The 23,419-nt window shown below is 50.5% G+C and overlaps 2 protein-coding genes across 3 annotated transcripts; one reads left to right on the plus strand and one right to left on the minus strand.

Annotated features, from left to right (window-relative positions):
- Positions 1-566: 566 nt before the first annotated feature.
- On the plus strand, positions 567-1,219 carry LOC125507147 (uncharacterized). Its single transcript, XM_048671825.2, has 2 exons — positions 567-1,024; positions 1,117-1,219. The coding sequence occupies exons 1-2, from the start codon at positions 567-569 to the stop codon at positions 1,217-1,219; spliced, it is 561 nt and encodes a 186-aa protein (XP_048527782.2).
- Positions 1,220-17,894: 16,675 nt separating this feature from the next.
- On the minus strand, positions 17,895-19,825 carry LOC125556296 (putative disease resistance RPP13-like protein 1). 2 transcript variants are annotated; one of them, XM_048719060.2, is made up of 3 exons: positions 19,373-19,825; positions 18,953-19,235; positions 17,895-18,834 (listed from the first exon to the last, which is right to left on the minus strand). In XM_048719060.2, the coding sequence occupies exons 1-3, from the start codon at positions 19,677-19,679 to the stop codon at positions 18,000-18,002; spliced, it is 1,425 nt and encodes a 474-aa protein (XP_048575017.2). In that variant the 5' UTR covers positions 19,680-19,825; the 3' UTR covers positions 17,895-17,999. The 2 variants fall into 2 exon arrangements, with proteins under 2 accessions (XP_048575017.2, XP_087377363.1); XM_087521237.1 differs by having other exon boundaries at positions 18,953-19,287; positions 19,373-19,509.
- Between the last annotated feature and the right edge of the window lie 3,594 nt (positions 19,826-23,419).

A 23,419-nucleotide genomic window follows, 5' to 3' on the forward strand; every position in this document is an offset into this window, starting at 1 on the left:
TCGGCCAGGAAAAGCCAAGGACAATGGCCGCATTAACAAGCCTCATGACTTGCTTTTGCGCGGGAGAGGATAGCTGGCTGCCAAGATGCAGCACCAGCGACCCAAGTACATCTGAAGTCAGGGATGGGAAACCACGACGCAAAAAGGACCAGCGCCGAATTAAGGGAAACGACCCAAAGAGCACGGCAGTCAACGCCGGGTTCAAAAGCTCTTGACAGAACAATAAAACACTGCCTCTCAAGGACAAAAATGACGAGCTATCCAACCTAAACAAAATCTTGGACAAGATATGCCAAATCCACAGCACCTCCGGGAAGCCTGCAAACCATACCCACAGAGATTGTTGGGTCTTCAAACAGTCCGGCCGACTTAATGCCGAACACAAGGGGCTCGCAACACCAAGTGAGGACGATGACGAACTCCACAAGCAGAGCACCGGCAAACAAAGGAATTTCCCACAAGAGGTCAAAACAGTAAATTCACTTCATGTGATAACAGGCAAAAATAGAGCGGCGCCCATTAAAAGGCGCGCCGCACGGTCCACCCCAGCGGAGTCCAGACACTGGATGTCAAAACCAATCACCTTCGACCATCAGGATTACTCCGGAAGTATCCGGAACGCAGGATGGACTGCCCTGATATTAGATCCTATAATCGACGGACTTCAATTTACACAAGTCCTAATGGGCGGCGGCAGTGATCTAAACCTGCTATATCAGGACACAATCCGCAGAATGGGGATAGACCCAACCAAAATACGCCATAGCAACACTTCCTTTAAAGGAGTGATGCCAGGCCCATATGCCCATTGTACGGGCTCTCTACCACTGGAAGTTGTGTTCGGCTCATCCGACAACTCCCGTCGCGAAAAGCTAGTCTTCCACATCGCCCCATTTAAAAGTAGCTATCAAGCACTATTGGGACGCGAAGCTTTCGCCCGCTTTAACGCAATACCGCATTATGCATCTCTTACACTCAAAATGCCCGGTCCACGTGGCATAATCTCATTAAAGGGAAACCTCGAGTGTTCCTCGAATAAGGAAGAAAGTGAGACTGCCTTGACAGCCACACATTAATCCGGCTTTGCCGATCAAAGCCCCCAAACAGGTCATCCAGACCCCGGACACGGTTAGGTGAGTCCGGCGCAAATAAACAAGGGGCTTACCAGCCGCGTACCCCCTTACAAGGGGCTGCACCCATGTACAATAAGAGACAATAAAGCTCAATTTTATTCGTTTTTTGAATTATACTCTGTTTATACATTTTTCGCACGATCCTCTTTCAAACTAAGTTCTTCTCTTTTACAGATGAACACCGTGCTACACCCGTCCAGGATACGGCACAACGGAGACACAGGCGCAGACGTGCAGTAGGGACCCGTTATAAGGATTCTTTTCAGATTAAGACCCTGCGTAAACCTTTCTTACTGTCTCTTGTTGATACACATCCCCCGGTTCCTCACTATAACCGAGGAGGAGGCTGGCGTTTTGGCATCGGCCGCGTCAGAAATTTTGCACGTACCTGGACACCAGGGGCTTAGCACATTGTTCTGCCCGTTTTCATAAAGACCGAATACCTCAGGGAGTGTTCGGCGTCTCGAGTTAGGCCTTATATGCATCAGCTCCGAATCATGTCTTTGGGTCAAATGTTGGGTTTGCCCGGCTCCTGTGTTTTGCTGCCTTACTTTCCGCTCTATCGGCTAACGCGGCACCAGGAGAACTACTGCGATTGTGCCCCGGTTCGTCCAGGTGAGCACCTCAGTAGAGAAAGCCGAAAACTGACTGTCATGATATAGCGAGAGACTGGTCAACCACTCAATCGACCACCGAAATGTTTAGAATTCCTCCGCTTTAACGAAGGACCGTTTCCCGGTCAGGCACATACGCGCCCCGAAATCCGGAGAGCGCAGTGCCCCTAGGGGCTATATAGTAGCCCCACCATTGAACTCCTATGGCTAAGTGAAAGTGATAAAGCACTATAGTCCGGTTGCCTAGTTTGCTACGCTATCACCTCCTTCACAGGACCAAGACGTTGGATTAAGTGTGAAAATGCGCTATTTCTTGCAAACACCCCCGCACTATGTGCGTGGGGGCTGAAGCCAAAGACTGCCATCTTTCAGGTTATATACACATATACGTTAATGGCCGCACAGGAGGAATTTCAACACTTGAACGCACAAGTATAAAAAGCCCTTATATTATATTCGAAGCATGGCGTCACAAATCATACATGTCATTTGAACATAACATTTTTCGAGCACTTCGTCTCTATTAAACGAGCGCCCTGCAGGACTTCCCCAAAATAGTGCTCGGCTGGTAAGCGGCTCCTGTCCGAATCCTGGGAAGCAACGTCGGTGGCCTCCATCTCTGCCCAGTATGTTTTAACACGGGCGAGCGCCATCCGTGCACCCTCTATGCATGCCGACCGCTTCATTGCCTTGATATGCGGCACCGCATCAAGGAACTGCTGCACCAAGCCAAAATAACTCTTCGGCTCGGGCCTTTCCGGCCACAGATGAGCCACGACATCCTTCATGGCAAGTCCGGACAACCTATTCAGCTCAGCCCACTCGGCTAACCGATCGGTCAATGGAAGTGGACGCTCCGGACTATGGAATTGCGACCAAAAAAGCTCTTCCATTCCGTGATCCTTCTGACCTCGGAAGTGTGCAACCGCGTCTGCGACACTCGCCGCCAAATTCAGATAGGCATCCTCCGCACCCCACAACTGGCCCAACTGAGCATAGTTCGGATCCGTGAACTTCCTACGCAGCAGAAACGGCTTTCCAGCCGCAATATCACCGGCCTGACGTAGCTCCTCCTTTATAGCTCTCATCGCGGAGCGGGCATCCTTGGCTTCGGCGATGGCCTTCTTCAGGTCCTCTCACTCCGCTCGGCATTCTCTTTCAAGAAACTCATAGCGGTCGGTAGCATCCTTCGGCTTTACGGCCATTTCGGCCATTTCCTCCCTGCTTCGGCAGTGAGCAGCCTGTTCGGCTTTTAGCTCTTCGGCCGCCTTCAAGGCAGCTGCATTACTTTTTCTGGCTTGCTCCTTGGCTCGGGCAAGCTCTGCCCGAAGGTCCTCCATAGCAGCGGCACCATCTGCGTTAAGCATACATGTAGTAAGGCACGGGTGTCAAGCTCCCTTACCAGGTGTTTGCGGAGAAGCCACATACCTTGTGACTCGTCAAGTCGCTTATTAACAGCGCGATGTCCGCATCCGCAACGTCCAGTTGCCGCTTCAGTTAGGCAACTCCATCAGTCCGGCTAGCCACCGAACGCTTCGCCCCCTGAATAGGAAGGGCGACATCTTAACACCGGATTATGATCCTCGGCACGCCGTCACTTCTGACAACGTACTGAGACTCAGGGGCTACTATCTATACAGGGCGCATTCTATATGCAAAACTGTCAGAAGGTATATCATTTTCGCGTACCTCAAACCCCGTCAGTAAACTTCTGACGGCTTCATGCAATCCGCTCTCAGCGGATGAAATCCTTTCAATCACCGTACCCATTAACGCACGGTGATCTTCTGAGATAGATGCTCGCCCGAGCAGATCCTTCAGCTCCTTCGACCACACACCAGTTGGTGCCGGACCTCCCGGCCCCGCCGGACTCGGGGAAACCCTCCGCGACGACACCTCAGGGTCGTCCGCCCCGCCTGATGGCACGGCAGATGGAGGCGTTTCGCTCTCCATCATCTTCGGACGAAGATCCCCCGAAGATGAGCTCTGCTGAGAAGGGCTGAGATCCGAACTACAAGGTAAAAACTTTGGTCATCTTCAGAAATAAAAACAGGGATGTCCCTTATTACAAAACTCCCCTTTCCACTTACGGCTCGCTGGAGGGCTGATTCCCTTGGGGAAATAGTGCGGCCGGGGCCTCTCCTGGCGCGGGACCCTCTGGTGAAGATTTCTTCCCCCGCTTTGAGGCCTTGACCTCCGGATCTTCAGAAGCGGTCCTCTTCTCCCCTTGGAGGGAGGGATTCTCGATCCCCCCTTCCTTAAAGGCCTCCTTAGCGGAGGCGGTAGCTTTCCTGTTGCCCCCTTCGCCCTCTTCCAAAGGTGCAACCTCCAGCATCTTGGTTAACACGGGATCCGGCGTGGTCTCAGGGAGGGGGGCCGGAGACCTTATCAGTTTTGCTTTTGCTATCCCCTCCTGTTCAAGGGGCAGCTCTTTAAAGGGCAAGTTTACTATAAATGTACAGATAGCATGTCCGGGCACAGGGCTACTTACTTGAGTATCCGGGCGATTGCAGCTCAGACCCGCGTCCTCGGTCAAGTCCGGACACATTCCTTGTGATCCGAAGAACAGCTTATACATCTCCACGGGTGTCGCACCCATGAAGTGTTGGAGAGCTCACGGTCCCTCCGGATTGAATTCCCACAGACGGAGGGGGCGACGTTTGCAGGGCAGAAGGCACCGAATTAGCATGACCTACGCCACTACGACCAGATTGATCTCCCTCTCTTGGAGGTCTCGAATACGGCCCTGGACCGCCCCAGTCAATCCCTTTGTTGACCCATGACGCCAGCCGTTGTGGAGGGCCCGAGCGAAAGGCAGGTGGCGCCGCCCATCTGGTGCCCCTGGGAGCGGTGATGTAGAACCACTCCTGTTGCCACAAACTAAGATCCTCTTGAAAAAAGCCCTCGGGCCATGGAGCGTCTGCCCTCTTGCTTATAACTGCCCCTCCGCACTCTGCTTGCCGCCCCTCGATCATCTTCGGCTCCACGTTAAAGGTCTTGAGCCACAAACCGAAGTGAGGGGTAGTATGGAGGAAGGCTTCGCATACAACAATGAACGATGAGATGTGGAGGATGGACTCCGGACCCAAGTCATGGAATTCCAACCCATAGTAAAACATGAGCCCCCTCACGAAGGGGTCCATCGGGAAGCCTAAACCCCAACGGAAGTGAGACACGAACACCACGCTCTCACCAGGCTCGGGAGTGGGAATGACTTGCCCTCGGGCGGGTAGCCTATGCGAAATTTCGCTGGTTAGATACCTGGCGTCTCTCAGCTTCAGCACATCTTCTTTCGTGACGGAAGAAGGCATCCACCGGCCTTGTAGGTCGGAGCCGGACATTGTCAAAGGTCCGAAGCGCTCGAATCTGGAACCTTGGGTGTTGGAACTCGAGGCGAGGGGCGGATTCGATTGAGATTGAAGAAAAGGAACAGGCTTTGGTCTCTTTATAAAGGGGTTGAATACCAAGAGCCGTCCCCGTAACCGTTTGGGACTCGCCTTCGATGGAGGGTGCGTGCCAACGGGCGCGGTTGGGTTACCCACGTCCGTATTGATGAGAATTCCGGAATAAGGGGACACGATCTCTGCTTTGACAAGACATGCCAAGGAAACCACTTCGCTAAACGCGCTGAGGTGGAACAATAAAAACAATTCGAATAAAGGCTTGGCCGTGGTATGACGTCATGCCGCGAAATACGTCAGCAGATCGAACTTGTGTAAATATTATTCTCTCTACGGTGGTGTGTGGAATTTATTTTGCAGAACCGGACACTATCCTGGTGTTCAAAATCTTCTATGAATTAATCGGAGGAGGAACCCGCCTTGCAATGCCGAAGACAATATGCGCGCCGGACTCGTCGTCATTGAAGCCTGGTTCAGGGGCTACCGAGGGAGTCCTGGACTAGGGGGTGTCCGGATAGCCGAACTATCATGATTGGCCGGACTCCAAAACTATGAAGATACAAGATTGAAGACTTCGTCCCGTGTCCGGATGGGACTTGGTGTGGAAGGCAAGCTTGACGATACGAATATGTAGATCTCCTACTATTGTAACCGACTCTGTATAACCCTAGCCCTCTCCGGTGTCTATATAAACCGGAGGGTTTTAGTCCGTAGGACACAACAATCATACCATAGGCTAGCTTCTAGGGTTTAGCCTCCTTGATCTCGTGGTAGATCTACTCTTGTACTACCCATATCATCAATATTAATCAAGCAGGAGTAGGGTTTTACCTCCATCGAGAGGGCCCGAACCTGGGTAAAAACATCGTGTCCCTTGTCTCCTGTTACCATCCGCCTAGACGCACAGTTTGGGACCCCCTACCCGAGATCCGCCGGTTTTGACACCGACACTTGGCGATACGGATATGTAGATCTCCTACCATTGTAACCGACTCTGTGTAACCCTAACCCTCTTCGGTGCCTATATAAACCGGAGGGTTTTAGTCGATAGAACAACAATCATACCATAGGCTAGCTTCTAGGGTTTAGCCTCTCTGATCTCGTGGTAGATCTACTCTTGTACTACCCATATCATCAATATTAATCAAGCAGGAGTAGGGTTTTACCTCCATCGAGAGGGCCCGAACCTGGGTAAAAATATCGTGTCCCTTGTCTCCTGTTACCATCTGCCTAGACGCACAGTTCGGGACCCCCTACCCGAGATCCGCCGGTTTTGACACCGACATTGGTGCTTTCATTGAGAGTTCCTCTGTGTCGTCATCTTTAAGCTCGATGGCTCCTCCGATCATCAACAACAATGCGGTCCAGGGTGAGACTTTTCTCCCCGGACAGATCTTCGTATTCGGCGGTTTTGCACTGCGGGCCAATTCGCTTGGCCATCTGGAGCAGATTGAAAGCTACGCCCCTGGCTATCAGGTCAGATTTGGAAGTTTGAACTATACGGCTGACGTCCGCGGAGACTTGATCTTCGACGGGTTCGAGCCACAGCCAAGCGCGCCGCACTGTCACGATGGGCATGATCTAGCTTTGCCGCCGGACAGTGCCCTGGAGGCTGCACAAGTGTCTGCTCCGACCCTTAGCTCGGAGCCGACTGCGCCGATCAAGGATGGGTGGCTGGACACCGCCTCGAGGGCTGCTACCTCTATGGCGATTGAGCCGAACACCAACCCTGTCCTTTTTGAAGCTCGTGACTCCAAAGTGCCGGACTCCTCTCTGGACTCCGAACCTTCCACGCCCCTGGCAATCGAATCCGATTGGGCGCCGATCATGGAGTCAGCTGCCGCGGACATCTTTCAGCACTCGCCCTTTGGCAATATCCTGAATTCACTAAAGTGTCTCTCTTTATCAGGAGAGCCCTATCCGGATTATGGTCAGGAAGGTTGGGATGCGGACGACGGAGAAATTCAAAGCCCACCCACCACCCACTTCGTAGCCACTGTCGATGATTTATCCAACATGCTCGACTTCGACTCCGAAGACATCGACGGTATGGACGACGATGCAGGAGACGACCAAGAACCAGCGCCTACAGGGCACTGGAAGGCCACCTCGTCATACGACATATACATGGTGGACATCCCAAATGATGGGAATGGCGATGGAACAACGGAGGATGACCCCTCCAAGAAACAACCTAAGCACCGGCGTCAGCGGCGCCGCTCTAATTCCCGCCACAGCAAAAACGGAGATTCAGGCACCGGAGACAATAACACCCCGGACAGTGCCGGAGACAACCCCCTCTAGCAGGATTCAACGCATTAGGATGGAGAAGCCAGCCCTCATGAGAGAGCGGCAGACAGAGAGGTAGAGGCCGATAATTACATGCCTCCCTCCGAAGACGAGGCAAGCCTCGACAACGACGAATTTGTCGTGCCTGAGGATCCCGTCGAGCAGGAGCGTTTCAAACGCAGGCTTATGGCCACGGCAAGCAGCCTCAAGAAAAAGCAACAACAGCTTAGAGCTGACCAAGATTTGCTAGCCGACAGATGGACTGAAGTCCTGGCGGTCGAAGAGTACGAACTCGAGCGCCCCTCCAAGAGCTACCCAAAACGCAGGCTGCTACCCCGATTAGAGGAGGAAGCACCTAAACCTACATCACCAGCGCATGATATGGCCGACCGGACACCTCGTGGCCGCGACAGAGAGACCTCTCGGCCCTCCACTCAAGCCGCACCCCGGCGCCGCTCAAAAAATACCAAGGCGCAGGGAAATGCGCCAGACCTGCGGGATATATTGGAGGACAAGGCAAGGCAAACAAGATCGATCTATGGATCGCGTGGGCACCCCACGATACGTGATGATAACCGTCACGCCGGATATGGCAATTCCGGCCGAGCCGAACACAATAGACAAAGCTCATTTGAGCTGGTCGTGATATAGCCCAATATAGAGGCGCCGCACACCCACTATGCTTCACAGACGAAGTAATGGACCATCAAATCCCTAAGGGTTTCAAACCCGCCAACATTGAATCATACGATGGCACAATAGATCCTGTGGTCTGGATCGAGGACTATCTCCTTCATATCCACATGGCCCGCGGTGATGATCTACACGCCATCAAATACCTCCCACTCAAGCTTAAAGGACCAGCTCGGCATTGGCTTAACAGCTTGCCAGGGGAGTCAATTGGTTGTTGGGAAGACTTGGAAGCCGCATTCCTCGACAACTTCCAGGGCACCTATGTGCGACCACCAGACGCCGATGACCTAAGCCACATAATTCAGCAGCCAGAGGAATCGGCCAGAAAATTCTGGACACGGTTCCTAACCAAGAAAAACCAAATCGTCGACTGTCCGGATGCAGAGGCCCTTGCAGCCTTCAAACATAACATCCGCGACGAGTGGCTTGCCCGGCACCTAGGACAGGAAAAGCCGAAATCCATGGCAGCCCTCACAACACTCATGACCCGCTTTTGCACGGGAGAGGATAGCTGGCTAGCTCGCAGTAACAACATGACCAAGAGCCCTGGTAATTCGGATACCAAGGACAGCAATGGTAGGTCGCGTCGCAACAAGCACAAGCGCCGCATTAATGGCGATAATGCTGAAGATACGGCAGTCAATGCCGGATTCAGAGGCTCTAAACCCGGTCAGCGGAAAAAGCGATTCAAAAGAAATACTCCGGGCTCGTCCAATTTGGACCGAATACTCGATCGCTCGTGCCAGATACATGGCACCCCCGAAAAACCAGCCAACCACACCAACAGGGATTGTTGGGTGTTCAAGCAGGCAGGCAAGTTAAATGCCGAAAACAATGACAAGGGGTTGCATAGCGACGACGAGGAGGAGCCCCGGCCACCGAAAAATAGAGGACAGAAGGGCTTCTCCCCACAAGTGCGGACGGTGAACATGATATACGCAACCCACATACCCAAAAGGGAGCGGAAGCGTGCACTAAGGGACGTATATGCGATGGAGCCAGTCGCCCCAAAGTTCAATCCGTGGTCCTATCCTGCCCGATCACTTTCGATCGAAGGGACCACCCCACTAGCATCCACCATGGCGGATTCGCCGCATTGGTTCTAGACCCAATCGTTGACGGATTTCACCTCACTAGAGTCCTGATGGGTGGCGGCAGCAGCCTGAACCTGCTTTATCAGGATACAGTGCGCAAAATGGGCATAGACCCCTCAAGGATTAAACCCACAAAGACGACCTTCAAAGGCGTCATACCAGGTGTAGAGGCCAACGGTACAGGCTCAGTTACACTTGAAGTGGTCTTCGGATCCCCGGATAACTTCCGAAGCGAGGAGTTAATCTTCGACATAGTCCCATTCCGCAACGGCTATCACGCACTGCTCGGACGAACCGCATTTGCAAAGTTCAATGCGGTGCCGCACTACGCATACCTCAAGCTCAAGATGCCAGGCCCTCGAGGAGTCATTACGGTCAACGGAAACACCGAACGCTCTCTCCGAACGGAGGAGCATACGGCGGCCCTCGGAAGTACAAAGCAGCCTCTCAAGGCAATTCTCGAGTCCGGCTATTAAACGTCCGGGCACCGTCAAGCGCGCCCGGAGTAACCTACAACAAGACGGCCTGGCACATCCCGAGCACGCGTAGCAATGCGGCCCCAACTCCAGCCCTCGCGAAATTGCGAAACCAGTACTATGCATACATAATTACGCTCTGGAAATACCATGGGCATAGGGGGAGGGGCACGACCACGGTAGGCCTAGAATGCGTCTCAACCGCACCAGGGGCTCCCAATTGTGTCATTCTTATTTTTTCTCTTACTTTCAGGACTCCTTTCTCAAGAAGCCATGTCCGGCAGTAAAATCGCCGAACACACGATGCAACAGCCAGGGAAGCAGAAAGCTACGTCGAGTGTCCAGGTGGTCTTATAACGAGCAGTATACTTGTTTTACATATCATCCCGCAGCTCGCTCCTGGAGGGAGACATGCCAAATAGTCCCGTCCCTTGCTTATCGCACTATTTGCATCATTCTGCTTTTACCGCAGCTTTTTTGAATAAACAATGCATAGCTTTTGCCTATTATTGCATTCTTTTTTCTATCTATATATGTTCACTTATGAAATGTTGCATCTGTACTCTTTGGTACGGCCAAATACACCAGGGGCTTAAGTACCCCAAAATATGGTGTGATAAGTCCGAACACTTCCACAAGTACGGCACCCCGAACTTATAGCATTATATGCATCGGCTCCGAATCATGTCTTGGGTCAATAGTTGGGTTTGCCCGGCTCCCATGTTTTGGTACCTTACGTTCCGTTATATCGGCTAAGGTAGCGCTGGGAGAACCACTGCGATTGTGCCCCGGTTGAGCTGGGTTAAGCACCTCAGTGGAGAAAGCTAAAACTGACCGTCATGATAGGGCGAGAGCCGGTCGCTGTTCGAGAGGTTTTTCGAATTCCCTAAAGACTTATGCCGCTTAGAGCAAGGAGTCGACTTTGTCCGGCCCAGGCGTGGATAGCTCCCCGAACTCGGTCTTCCGAATACTAGGGGCTTCGCCGAAATTTAAAATTATAGAATTCTATGGCTAAGTGAGAGTGTTCAAACATTATAGTCCGGTTGCCTTGTTCTTTGCGTTGAGCGCCTCCCTCAAAGGACCCAAGAATGGGAAAAAGAGCGCTCAAGTTTATCCCAAACACCCCAGCACTCGTGGCATGGGGGCAGAAGCCGATGACTCGCCATCTCTCAAATTTAATAAACGGCCGCACATAAGGTAATATTTTAAATTCACAAGCGTTGCTTAGCGCATATGAACAAGTTTTCAAGCGTACAGGATAACAAATGCGACTTTACTCAAAAATTACATCTTTGGAGCATTCACCCACTATAAGGCGGGCACCCTTCAGGACGCCCTCATAATACATCTCGGGCTTGCGATACTCCCTGCTCGGCGGTGGAGCGTCCGTCACAAGCTTCTCAGCGTCCATCTTGCCCCAGTGCACTTTAGCACGGGCAAGGGCCCTACGGGCACCTTCGATATAGACGGAGCGCTTGACGACTTCAATCCATGGACAGGCATCCACCAGCCGCCTCACCAGCCCGAAGTAGCTCCTAGGCATGGCTTCCTTAGGCCACAGCCGGACTATGAGGCCCTTCATGGCCTGTTCGGCCACCTTATGGAGCTCGACCAGCTGCTTCAGCTGGTCGCTCAAGGGCACTTGGTGTCCGTCCTCAGCATACTGAGACCGGAACACCTTCTCCGTCGAGCTCCCCTCCTCGGCCCGGTAGAATGCGGCAGCGTTGGACACACTGCGGGGCAGATCTGCGAATGCTCCTGGAGAGCTCCGGATTCGGGTAAGTAACAAGTAATTCACTTTCATGTGCTTGCTTTGCATGAAGAATGCCTTACCCGCCGCTATCTTCTTCATTGCCTCAATTTCCTGGAGGGCTTTTTGGGCTTCGGCCTTAGCGGCTTTGGCGCTCTCAAGAGCCGAGGTGAGCTCGGACTCTCGAGTCTTTGAGTCATGCTCCAAACTCTCGTGTTTTTCCACGAGAGCCTGGAGCTCTTGCCACACCTCCGCCACCCGCGCCTCCTGCTTCTCTCGCTCGGTGTGTTTCACGGCCGCATTGCTTTCGGCCTTGGACACCGCTTCCTTCAGGGTCGCCACCTCATTCGTGGCCCCTGCAATTCTCATGTTATTCCTGTTTTTTTGCAACCACATCTTTTACATACTTCCATAAGGTACTACTTACCTTCCTTGTCCTCGAGCTGCTTTTTGGCAAGGCCGAGCTCGTTTTCGAACCGCTCGAGGCTCTGCTTCAATGCATTAACCTCCGCAGTCAGTGCGGCAAAGGTCAGCAGCGCAGCCTGCATTCCCCATATTGACATACTTATGTTAGACTCCTGCGTACATCTTTTTAGATCCTCAGTTCGGCTTTTCTTTCCGAACACCAAACTGAGCATCAGGGGCTACTGTCTATGCGGTAATATTTTTACATATCTTAATACATACCTCAAAGCCTGTTAGAAGGCTGGCACAGGCTTCAGTCAGCCCGCTCTTGGCGGACTGAACTTTCTGGATCACCACACTCATAACAGTGCGGTGCTCCTCGTCGATGGAGGCGCCGTTAAACGCCTCCAGCAAATTATCCGGTGCCTCCGGTTGGAGGGAGGTCACTGGTGTCGCAGTCTCGCCCTTCTTACGAAGGGGCCGCCTGCCGAACTCCGGAACCACTGAAGGTTCCGGTGCGGAGTCCGGCCCAGGGCCAGACTTAGAGCCCTTTGGGGTTTTATCCCCCTCGCGCCTGGAGTCGGGGAGGTTGCCTTGCGGCGCCTCCTGGACCACCTCCTCCGGGCTGGGCCCCTTTTGGGACCCCACCTCGGCGTCATCCGCAGCGCGAGGAGAGGAGGCAGCCGGAAGTGAGGTGATGTTCATGTCCGACGAATCCAGGGAGCCGCTCGTTGAAGCGTCGAGCTCGTCCTTGGGCGGGCTGCAGGGTTATATTCGGCGTTAGGAGATTCTGTACGACAAACAAAACGCCATGAGTTATTCTGGTATCCGGACACTTATGATGTCGCCAGGGGCTTAATCCTTGGTGGCCACTCCTCTTCGCCGTCGTCGGCGTTGGTGGAGTAGTCCGGAGGAAGGGTCCTTCCCTTCTTGGACCCTTCGGCCTCCCCCGTTGGGGCGGCCTTCCTTTTCTTCTCTCCCCCCGCTGGGGGAGAGGCCTCTTCTTCCTCCTCCTCGTCTTCGCGGGAGGAGTCCGCCTCGGAGTCATTGGACAATGAGTCCGACAACACCTGGCACCGAGAACTCCTTCGAGTTCCCGCGGCCTTCTTCTTGGCCTTCTTCTCCGGCACCACATGAGGTGCCGGAACCAGCAGCCCCGTCAATCGGGCGTCCGCTGGGTCTTCTGGCAAGGAAGCCAGACAATTAACCTGCACGGACGTCTTTTGCCAGGCCTGTCAAAGGTAAGGGAGTTTAGATCCCGCATAGAGTCAAACTATGGAAAATATGAGTCCCGTAAAGGGTAAAGTAGCTTACCTCGCTGGCTTGACGCTGCGAGCTGTATCTGCGATCTTCGGTAGCGGATGCGGGAGCCTTGGCGCCCTTGAACAGCACCTTCCAGGCATCTTCGTACGTAGTGTCGAAGAGCCTGCTCAAGGTTTGGTGATGTGCCGGATCAAACTCCCACAAGCTGAAGGCCCGTTGTTGGCACGGGAGGATCCGGCGGATGAGCATGACCTAGACTACGTTGACAAGCTTGAGATTCTTGTTCACCAGGCTTTGGACGCAGGACTGAAGTCCGGTCAGCTCTTCCGAATTACCCCACGTCAAGCCCGTCTCTTTCCAAGAGGTGAGCCGTGTAGGGAAGCCAGATCGGAATTCGGGGGCCGCTGCCCATTTAGGGTCACGCGGCTCGGTGATGTAGAACCATCCCGACTGCCGCCCCTTTATGGTCTCCACAAAGGAGCCCTCGGGCCATAAGACGTTGGGCATCTTGCCCACCATGGCACCTCCGCACTCCGCTTGGCGGCCGCCCACTACCTTCGGCTTGACATTGAAGGTCTTCAGCCATAAGCCGAAGTGGGGCTGGATGCAGAGGAAGGCCTCGCATACGACGATAAACGCCGAGATGTTGAGGATGAAATTCGGGGCCTGATCATGGAAATCCAGGCCGTAGTAGAACATGAGCCCCCGGACAAATGGGTGAAGTGGAAAACCTAGTCCGCGGAGGAAGTGGGTGAGGAACACCACCCTCTCATGGGGCCTGGGGGTGGGGATAAGCTGCCCCTTGTCGGGGAGCCGATGCGCGATGTCACTGGACAAATATCCGGCCTTCCGCAGCTTTTTGATGTGTCCCTCCGTGACGGAGGAGACCATCCACTTGCCTCCCCCTTCAGACATGGCTGGGGAAGGTTGAGGCGAGATGTGTGGACTTGGGCGCTGGAGCTCGAGTGTGGGGAAATGGATGAGCAAAGGAGGAAGAAGGTGTGTGTGAAAAAGTGGATCCTTATCCCCTTATATGGACGGACGAAGCTATGCGTCCCCACCAGCCTGGTAAAACTCGCTTATCTCCCAAGCGCCATAATCAATGGCGCGGTTGGGTTACCCACGCCCGTATTGATGAGAATCCTAGAATAAGGGGACACAATCTCTGCTTTGACAAGACGTGCCAAGGAAACCGCCTCACTAAACGCACTGAGGTGGGACAGTAAAAACGATTCGAATAAAGGCTTGGCCGTGGTGTGATGTCACGCCATGAGATACGCCAGCAGATTGAATTTGTGTAAATATTATTCTCTCTACGGTGGTATGTGGAACTTATTTTGCAGAGCTGGACACTATCCTTGTGTTCAAAATCTTCTATGAAGTATTCGGAGGAGGAACCCGCCTTGCAATGCCGAAGACAATATGCGCGCCGGACTCGTCGTCATTGAAGCCTGGTTCAGGGGCTACTGAGGGAGTCCTGGATTAGGGGGTGTCCGGATGGCCGGACTATAGCCTTTGGCTGGACTCCTGGACTATGAAGATACAAGATTGAAGACTTCGTCCCGTGTCCGGATGGGACTTTCCTTGGCGTGGAAGGCAAGCTTGGCGATACGGATATGTAGATCTCCTACCATTGTAACCGACTCTGTGTATCCCTAACCCTCTTTGGTGCCTACATAAACCGGAGGGTTTTAGTCCGTAGGACAGAACAACAATCATACCATAGGCTAGCTTCTAGGGTTTAGCCTCTCTGATCTCGTGGTAGATCTACACTTGTACTACCCATATCATCAATATTAATCAAGCAATAGTAGGGTTTACCTCCATCGAGAGGGCCCGAACCTGGGTAAAAACATCGTGTCCCTTGTCTCCTGTTACCATCCGCCTAGACGCACAATTCGGGACCCCCTACCCGAGATCCGCCGGTTTTGACACCGACAGGCAACTTGCTTGCCATTCTTCTTGAATTCCTCTTTCTTTCCCTTGCCCTTTTTCTTGAAACTAGTGGTCTTGTTAACCATCAACACTTGATGCTCCTTCTTGATTTCTATCTCCACAGGCTTGAGCATTGCGAAGAGCTCGGGAATTGTTTTGTTACTCCCATGCATATTATAGTTCATCACGAAGCCTTTGTAGCTTGGTGGTAGTGATTGAAAAACTCTGTCAATAACACAATCAACTGGAAGATCAACTCCCAGCTGAGTCAAGTGATTATAATACCCAGACATTTTGAGTATGTGTTCACTCATAGAGTTGTTCTCCTCCATCTTGCAGCTATAGAACTTGTTGGAGACTTCATATCTCTCAACCCGGGCATTTGCTTGAAATATTAACTTCAACTCTTGGAATATGTCATATGCTCCATGACGTTCAAAACGTCTTTGAAGTCCCGCTTCTAAGCCGTAAAGCATGGCACACTGAACTATAGATTAGTCATCAGACCGAGCTTGCCAGACGTTCATAACATCAGCTTCAGGTCCTGCAACAGGCCTTTCACCTAGCGGTACATCAAAGACATAATTCTTCTGTGCAACAATGAAGATAATCCTCAAGTTACGGACCTAGTTCGGGTAGTTGCTACCATGCATCATCTTTCAACTTAGCTTTCTCTAGGAACGCATTAAAATTCAGGGGAACGGTAGCTCGGGCCATTGATCTACAACATAGATATGCAAAACTATAAGACTAAGTTCATGATAAATTAAGTTCTGTTAATCAAATTACTAATTAAAGAAATCCCACTTAAATAGGTATCCCTCAAGTCATCTAAGTGATACGTGATCCAAATCAACTAACCCATGTCCGATCATCACGTGAGATGGGGTAGTCATCAATGGTGAACATCTCTATGTTGATCATATCTACTATATGACTCACGTTCGACCTTTCGGTCTCCAATGTTCCGAGACCATGTTTGTACATGCTAGGCTCGTCAAGTTTAACCCAAGTATTCTGCATGTGCAAAACTGTCTTACACCCGTTGTATGTGAACGTAGAGTCTATCACACCCGATCATCACATGGTGTCTCAAAACGATGAACTGTAGCAATGGTGCATACTCAGGGAGAACACTTTTATCTTGAAATTAAGTAAAGGGATCATCTTATAATGCTATCGCCGTTCTAAGCAAAATAAGATGCATAAAAGATAAACATCATATGCAATCAAAATATGTGACATGATATGGCCATCCTTGTGCTTTTGATCTCCATCTCCAAAGCATCGTCATGATCTCCATTGTCACCGGCTCGACACCTTGATCTCCATCGTTGTGTCGTGGTCATCTCGCCAACTATTGCTTCTACAACTATTGCTAACTCATAGCGATGAAGTAAAGCAATTACATGGCGTTTGCATTTCATACAATAAAGAGACAACCATAAGGCTCCTGCCGGTTGCCTGATATCTTACAAAACATGATCGTCTCATACAATAATGTATATCACATCATGTCTTGACTATATCACATCACAACATACCCTGCAAAAAACAAGTTAGACATCCTCTACTTTGTTGTTGCAAGTTTTACGTGGCTACTACGGGTTTCTAGCAAGAACCGTTCTTACTTACGGCAAAAACCACAACGGTGTTTCGTCAAGTTTGTTGTTTTAACCTTCTTCAAGGACCGGCCATAGTCAAATTCGATTCAACTAAAGTAGGAGAAATAGACACCCGCCAGCCACCTTTATGCAAAACTAGTTGCATGTCAGCCGGTGGAACCGGCCGGTCTCAAGTGTGTTGACATGTAAGGTTGGCCCAGGCCGCTTCATCCCAAAATACCGCCGAATCAAAATAAGAAGTTTGTGGTAAGCAGTATGACTATCACCGCCCACAACTCTTTGTGTTCTACTCGTGCATGTCATCTACGCATAGACCCGGCTCATGATGCCACTATTGGGGAATGTTGTATGGAATTTTCAAAAAAACTCTACACACACGCAATGATCTATCCATGGAGATGCATAGAAATGAGAGGGAGAGTGTGTCTACATAGCCTCATAGACCATAAGCGGAAGCATTTGACAACGCGATTGATGTAGTCGAACTTTCTTTGCGATCCAACCAATCGAGTACCGAACGTACGGCACCTCCGTGTTCAGCACACGTTCAGCTCGGTGACGTCCGCGCCTTCTTGTTCTAGCAAGAGGGCGAGGTAGTGGATGAGTTCTGGCAGCACGACGGCGTGGTGACGGTGATGGTGAAGTGATCTCTGCAGGGCTTCGCCTGAGCACTATGAAGATATGACAGAGGATGCAAACTGTGGAGGGGGACGCCGCACACGGCTAAGGGATTGATCAGTGTTATGTGTGGCGCCCCCTCATGTATATATAGGTGGGAGGGAGGGAGGAGCAGCCCTAGGGGCGCCCCAAGTAGGAGGAATCCTACTTGGGCTCCCTCCCAAGTCTGCGCCCCCTTCCATATGTGTGTGCGGGAGAAAGGCAGGGGAGGGAGGCGCCCCCCTTTCCTTTCTCCCTTGAGGAGGGAAAGGCAGGAGGGGTTTCCCCCTTCCCCTTTCCTTCCCCTAGGGCTGGCCGGCTAGGGCAGGGGCGCACCAGCCCTTTGTGGGCTGGTCTGTCCCCTCCTTGGCCCATTAAGCCCATACATATGTCGGGGGTGCCCAAAACCCCTTCTAGTGACCCAATAAGTACCCGATACCCTCCAAAACACTTCTGGTGTCCGAATACTATAGTCCTATATATCAATCTTTACCTCTTGACCATTTCAAGACTCCTCATCATGTCCATGATCTCATCCGGGACTCCGAACAACATTCAGTCACCAAATCATATAACTCATATAACACTATATGTCAACGAACGTTAAGCGTGTGGACCCTACGGGTTCGAGAACTATGTAGACATGACCGAGACACCTCTCCGATCAATAACCAATAGCGGATGCTTTAAACAGTAACAAAAAATCGTCCTTTCTCAAAGCACCTAACTTAATTGGTCTGATGGTTCCTCTCCTGTTTGCAATAGACAGTTTCCTAGTTGTTATAATTATCATATTGCCATTTGCACCTCCAGACTTGAAAGGAGTCAACAATTTATTCCATCTGCTATCATCCATGTCTTCCCAGACATCATCTAATATGAGTAGAACCCTCTTTGATTTAATATGTCCCTTCAAGACCTCTTGAAGCTTGGGAAAGCTGCATAGGCCATCATGCATTTCTTGGGAGACGCAATCTGACATCTCTATTGTAACTATCATTTCATCAAAGTTGTTAGACACCCAAATCCATATCTTGTGATCAAACTGACTTCCCAAAGCTGGATCATTGTATACGAGCTGAGCGAGAGCTGCCTTCCCAACTCCTCCAATGCCTATAATAGGCACAGTTACAGTGGTAGTTGATTTGTGTTCCTCTATCAACTTTTTGATGGATCTCTTCTCTGTGGCTCTCCCATACACTTTTCCTTGAATAAGACTTGATGTTCTTCGGCGTGTATCTGAGATAGTACTCTGACAGTGATTAGAACTTGCACCACCAGAGTCTGACCCAAGTATCTTGAGAAGCTTTGTGACAGCCTCTCGTTTGACTTGCAGCTGACTAGTGATGTCTTGTATCCTTTCGGGAAATGTGTCCTTGTTCCACCTGTTTGGATTAGCTGTGGCGATGTGTGTTGACTCCTCACTGGTTCTCATCCTTTTTCTGCTGGACGAATCACCAGTTGCAACAGGCGTAGGAATCCTAGTAGCATCAGTGGTTCTGCAATAAGTTATAGATGTATACAAAGGCAGTGAGAACCTTAAATGTTCCTTAAGCAGATGTATAAAAGAAGACTATAAAGCAATGTCCCAATGCAAGGCATAACTAATTTTGGTACCTTAAATGTTCATTTGCTCCACGTTTGTGGCTACAACCTTTGCTATTGAGATGATTGCGCAAAACTGATGTCCCCATTTTGGTTGTGCACATGACCACTTTTTCACAGTGCTTACATCTTGCTTTGGCAGGGCCTCCGTTTTGTTCAAACTCTGTGATTTCAAAATGAATCCATTCCTTGGACCGTAGCCTGCCATTACTGCTACTCTGTACATCATCGGCATTTTCTCTACATCTCTCAACAGTTTGCCGCATCCCATGACCATCCGTTTCCAGAAGTGTCTCTAAGATAGAAGAAGAAGTGGACCAGACCAGATATTTAGCATAGTCGTCGTGCTTCAGGAAAAATGAAATTGGAATTGCCGATTAACAAGCAATTCAGCAGATACTTTGATCTAAAATAACGTGTTACCAGTATTACCTGGTTGGAGCTCCTGCTGGAGCCTGTAGCAATCGAGCTCGTCGACCACATCGTCGGCGTTGTATAGCAGCTCCTTGACCCGAGCGAGGGATTTGGTCAGCGGCTTGTTTCCGGCCGCCCTCCCCTGCACAGTAGAGACCACCATCTCCACCGCTTCCACCTCAGACTTGAGCCTCCCGATGTCGTTGCCGAGGCCAGCTTGGTGAATCCATGACTCCAGCTTGCCGCCGGCTGGGAGATTTGCAAGGATGGTATCTGCGAGCCACCCGATCGCGGCCTCCAGATTGGTGTCTTCCACCGCCTCCATGAGCAGATCCCGGTGGAAGCAGCAGCAACGAAATGGGGAGGTTACTGCCGGCCTGGAGGGGTTGGTGGCTGTGACTGCTATCACCGGCGTGCTGCGTTGGTTTTCTCTCCGGCTCCTTCCGGATGCTCTGCATAACAATTGTTAATCCTATCGTGTTGTCAGTGCGTATCGAGTCATGGCTCCTGTAAAGCCTAAGCACAAGCGCCAAACCAATGATGCATCTCGCTGTTAAACTAAGCAGCAAAGTGGGCCCGCGCAAATGCCTGAGCAACATCATAATGCGTGTACTGGAATTTCTACAAGCAAATGTACATAACACTAAGAAATTTGTATGAAGATAAATGCGCATATAGTCTATTATTGTTGTGGCTGCTCTACGATGAATGATTTCGGTGCTCAAGAAAAGTTGTATTATGTGCACACTGTGTGTTAGTTAACGACCAATTTGTTTCATTTCCATATAAAAAAATAAGCGTTTCTGATTCTTTTTGATAAATAAGCGTTTCATATATATTCTTTTTGATAAATGATGAATTTTATTGGTTTATAATGGAGCATCAAGACGAAACAAACACAATGAGTCCACACACCAGATGCTTCTGTCGGGTTTCCTATTTTTCAAACTTTATCTTGAGTTGTTCTGCATGATACTTGACCATGCACCGGATGCGACCCTCACAATGCATGTCATGGAAAATATTCTTGGCAATATTTTCTACGACGAATTTACGTGATTTTGCTCATCCTCGGCACAAGTAAAGAAATCCTATAATCATGCGTACTTGTGCAGAGGGTGTCATGAGTATAACTGTATAACTTCTTTTAAGATTTTGATATTGATCTTGTGGTGTTCCAATGGAACTTATCCAGAAATCATTGACCACCCGCATGCCGGGCGTTATTTGTACACCATCTTTCTTCTATCTGGGGATTCCTTTGCGTGTTTATAGTGCTCCCATGACCAGGTTGTTTCTGTAGTATCGTTCGACAAAGTGACCAGGCCAGGGTAACGTAACTTACATACAAGGCCAATGATGATGATCGACAGGTGTGGCGGCAGAATGTCCACAACATGTGTGAAGCCCGTTTATAATGGAAAGACAAGCCATTCTGTATGTGATGACATATTCTAGGTGCGGAATCAAGTAATTTGTAAGAGTCGAGCTAACAACATGCCTGGGGAAGGCCCACGCAACACGCTTTTTTCGTCGTAGTGGTGATAGATGGACCCCCACCCCCCCTCTTTCCGGCCACCTCCATCTCATGGTCCGCATCGGCCACCACTTGTGAGGGAACATCCCAACCCGCGGATCTTGACGAACAACAAGTTGTCGCTCATCCTCCCCCTCCTCCTTATCCTCGTCCTCCGCCTCCCTAACCTCCTCCTACAATGGAAGTGCACATTTTTTTGAAACGAAAGGGGTTGCCCCCCTGCCCCAACTTTTTATTGAAAAAGCAAAGGCAACCGACGAATAGAGTTTACAGCTCTCGGCTCCAGCCAGAAGTAGCCACAGCAGAATTATTACAGACTCAAACATCCAACAGATTAAAAGTCCACTAGAGAACTACGAATGGCCCCTATAGGAACTACAAGCGCAGAGGCACTGAATTCCCTACAGGCGCATCATCCTGCCAGGCAATTCTAAGCAACTCCCCGCGATGATGGTCGAGCAGCTTCAAGCATTGGAGGAGTAGCACAGCCTGGGATTCCACGCACAAGATCTTCCATTGATATATATGTCTCCCCACCATCCCCAGTACACATTTGATGCTTCTCCATCTTCGCCCCTGGAACACAATTTCATTTCGAAACAGCCATAAGCTCCATAAGGTAGCAGCAGAAATCAAATTCACAGCATCAAAACTTTTTTTCTTCTTCCAAAAAGGAAGCAATGACTCAAACGAATTAGGTACAGGCATCTTGGTACAGTTAGCTATCACCAGCCAAACTTGACGAGCCACTACACAGTCAAAAAACAGATGTTGGAGGCTTTCAGGTTCACAGCAGAAGACACAAGTCAGGTCTTCCACATGCTGGCGTTTAGCCAGATTATCCCTAGTTAGACTCTTATTATTCACAATCAGCCACAAAAAAATGGATATTAGGGGGAACTTTGATTTTCCAAATATAATCCCTCCAGATAGAGACCATGCCCCCCCAATTAATCATCTTATACATAGATTTAACAGAGTATGACCCTTTACTTTCCAAAGACCAAACAGGCTTATCAGCCAAGTTGTTAAAAGGAACACTTTTAATCATACTGAGAAGTTCATTCCAGGAACACAAGATATCTTCACTAACACACCTTCTAAAGGTCAGCTGGAGATTCTCCCCATCCCACACCTGAGCCACTGAGGCATCTTGTTGTTGACAAATCACAAAAAGATCCCAAAAGCTAGTCTTGAGTGAACAATCACCCACCCAGGTATCATGCCAAAAGGAAATATTTCTCCCATTCCCAGGAATCCATCTATAAAAAGTTTTGGCAGCAGAGCAAGCCCAGGTGAAACTCTTCCAGAAGGGAGAGCCTACCCCAGACTTAGCCCAAAGTATGTTTGGTCTATTCACATTATACTTGTACTCCAACAATTTCTTCCAGTCACTATCCCTATCATCAAAAAATCGTTTACTCCAGGCAGCCAGCAGGGACATATTGAATTCCCTAAGATTAGGGACCCCCAAACCACCCCACTCTTTCCTTTGGGAGACCAAACCCCACTTGGCAAGGTGGTACTTATGGTTGTCTCCAACATTACCCCAGAAAAAATGAGCCATTTGAGAAGTAATAGCATCAATAGCCCACTTAGGAAATTTCATAATAGACATTAAGTAGGTAGGAATACTTGCTATACAGGTAGTAAGTAAAATCAACTTGCCCCTATAAGACAGATGTCTGCCCAACCACCTAGAAATTTTCCTAATAATTCTATCAATAATGGGTTGAATATCTTCTCTTCTAAGCTTCTTGAAGTGAAGAGGGACCCCAAGATACTTAAAAGGGAAATCCCCAATTTGACAGCAAAAGATCTGGGCAAATTCCTTAGCAGTCTCCTCATCAAGGTTAATGGTATGCAAATCGCTTTTGTGAAAATTGATACAAAGACCAGAGAGTTTTTCAAAGCAAGCCAGGATCCACTTCAAGTGTCTGGCATGGTCAGCAGAAGCATCCAAGAACAGTAGTGTATCATCAGCATACTGCAGGCTGACCACACCACCAGGCACAACATGAGGCAGAAGCCCTTTGATCAAGTTATGACTAGTGGCTTTCTTAAGCATCTTAGAAAAACATCAGCCACTAGGTTAAACAGAAGAGGAGAGGAAGGATCACCTTGTTTCAGCCCTTCCCCCCTGGAAGTGCACATGTTTAGCTAAAGATCTTTCTCTCAGCCACATTGTAATAGCAACAGATGGAAGCATCGCGGCTAGGCAAGATCTCCTTTCCACTCTCGCGACCGCGTCGTCCCCGCGGGCGACCGGCCGCGCGGCGACCTCTCCTCCTCCAGCCCCCCCTCTCTCCTTCCTTCCCGCCACCGTCGCTGGCGCCCACGGCCGTCCTGGCCCCGAGGACGCTGGTGGCGGCGGCCCCCTGACATTCCTCTCCTGGTGGCACTCTGGCGCGGGGCAGAGCTGCACCGGGGGGTGCTCCTAGGCGGCGGGGTTCCTCCTCACGGCGTGGGTGGGCGGCTGGGCGGCGGCACCGTCATTCACGGCGGGGTGGCGCAGCGGCGCTGCCTGG

Source organism: Triticum urartu, chromosome 5A (assembly GCF_056163025.1).
Source record: "Triticum urartu cultivar PI428250 chromosome 5A, HENAU_Tu73, whole genome shotgun sequence".
Lineage (NCBI taxonomy): Eukaryota > Viridiplantae > Streptophyta > Magnoliopsida > Poales > Poaceae > Triticum > Triticum urartu.

Bases quoted from the DNA above. Each gene is read 5' to 3' on its own strand.
- LOC125507147 (XM_048671825.2), top strand. From the start codon at position 567: ATGTCAAAACCAATCACCTTCGACCATCAGGATTACTCCGGAAGTATC. The intron at 1,025-1,116 runs GTGTTCCTCGAA...CAGGTCATCCAG, and splicing joins TCATTAAAGGGAAACCTCGA to ACCCCGGACACGGTTAGGTG.
- LOC125556296 (XM_048719060.2), bottom strand. From the start codon at position 19,679: ATGGAGGCGGTGGAAGACACCAATCTGGAGGCCGCGATCGGGTGGCTC. The intron at 19,236-19,372 runs GTAATACTGGTA...CTTCTATCTTAG, and splicing joins CCAGCAGGAGCTCCAACCAG to AGACACTTCTGGAAACGGAT. The intron at 18,835-18,952 runs GTACCAAAATTA...AACTTATTGCAG, and splicing joins GGAGCAAATGAACATTTAAG to AACCACTGATGCTACTAGGA.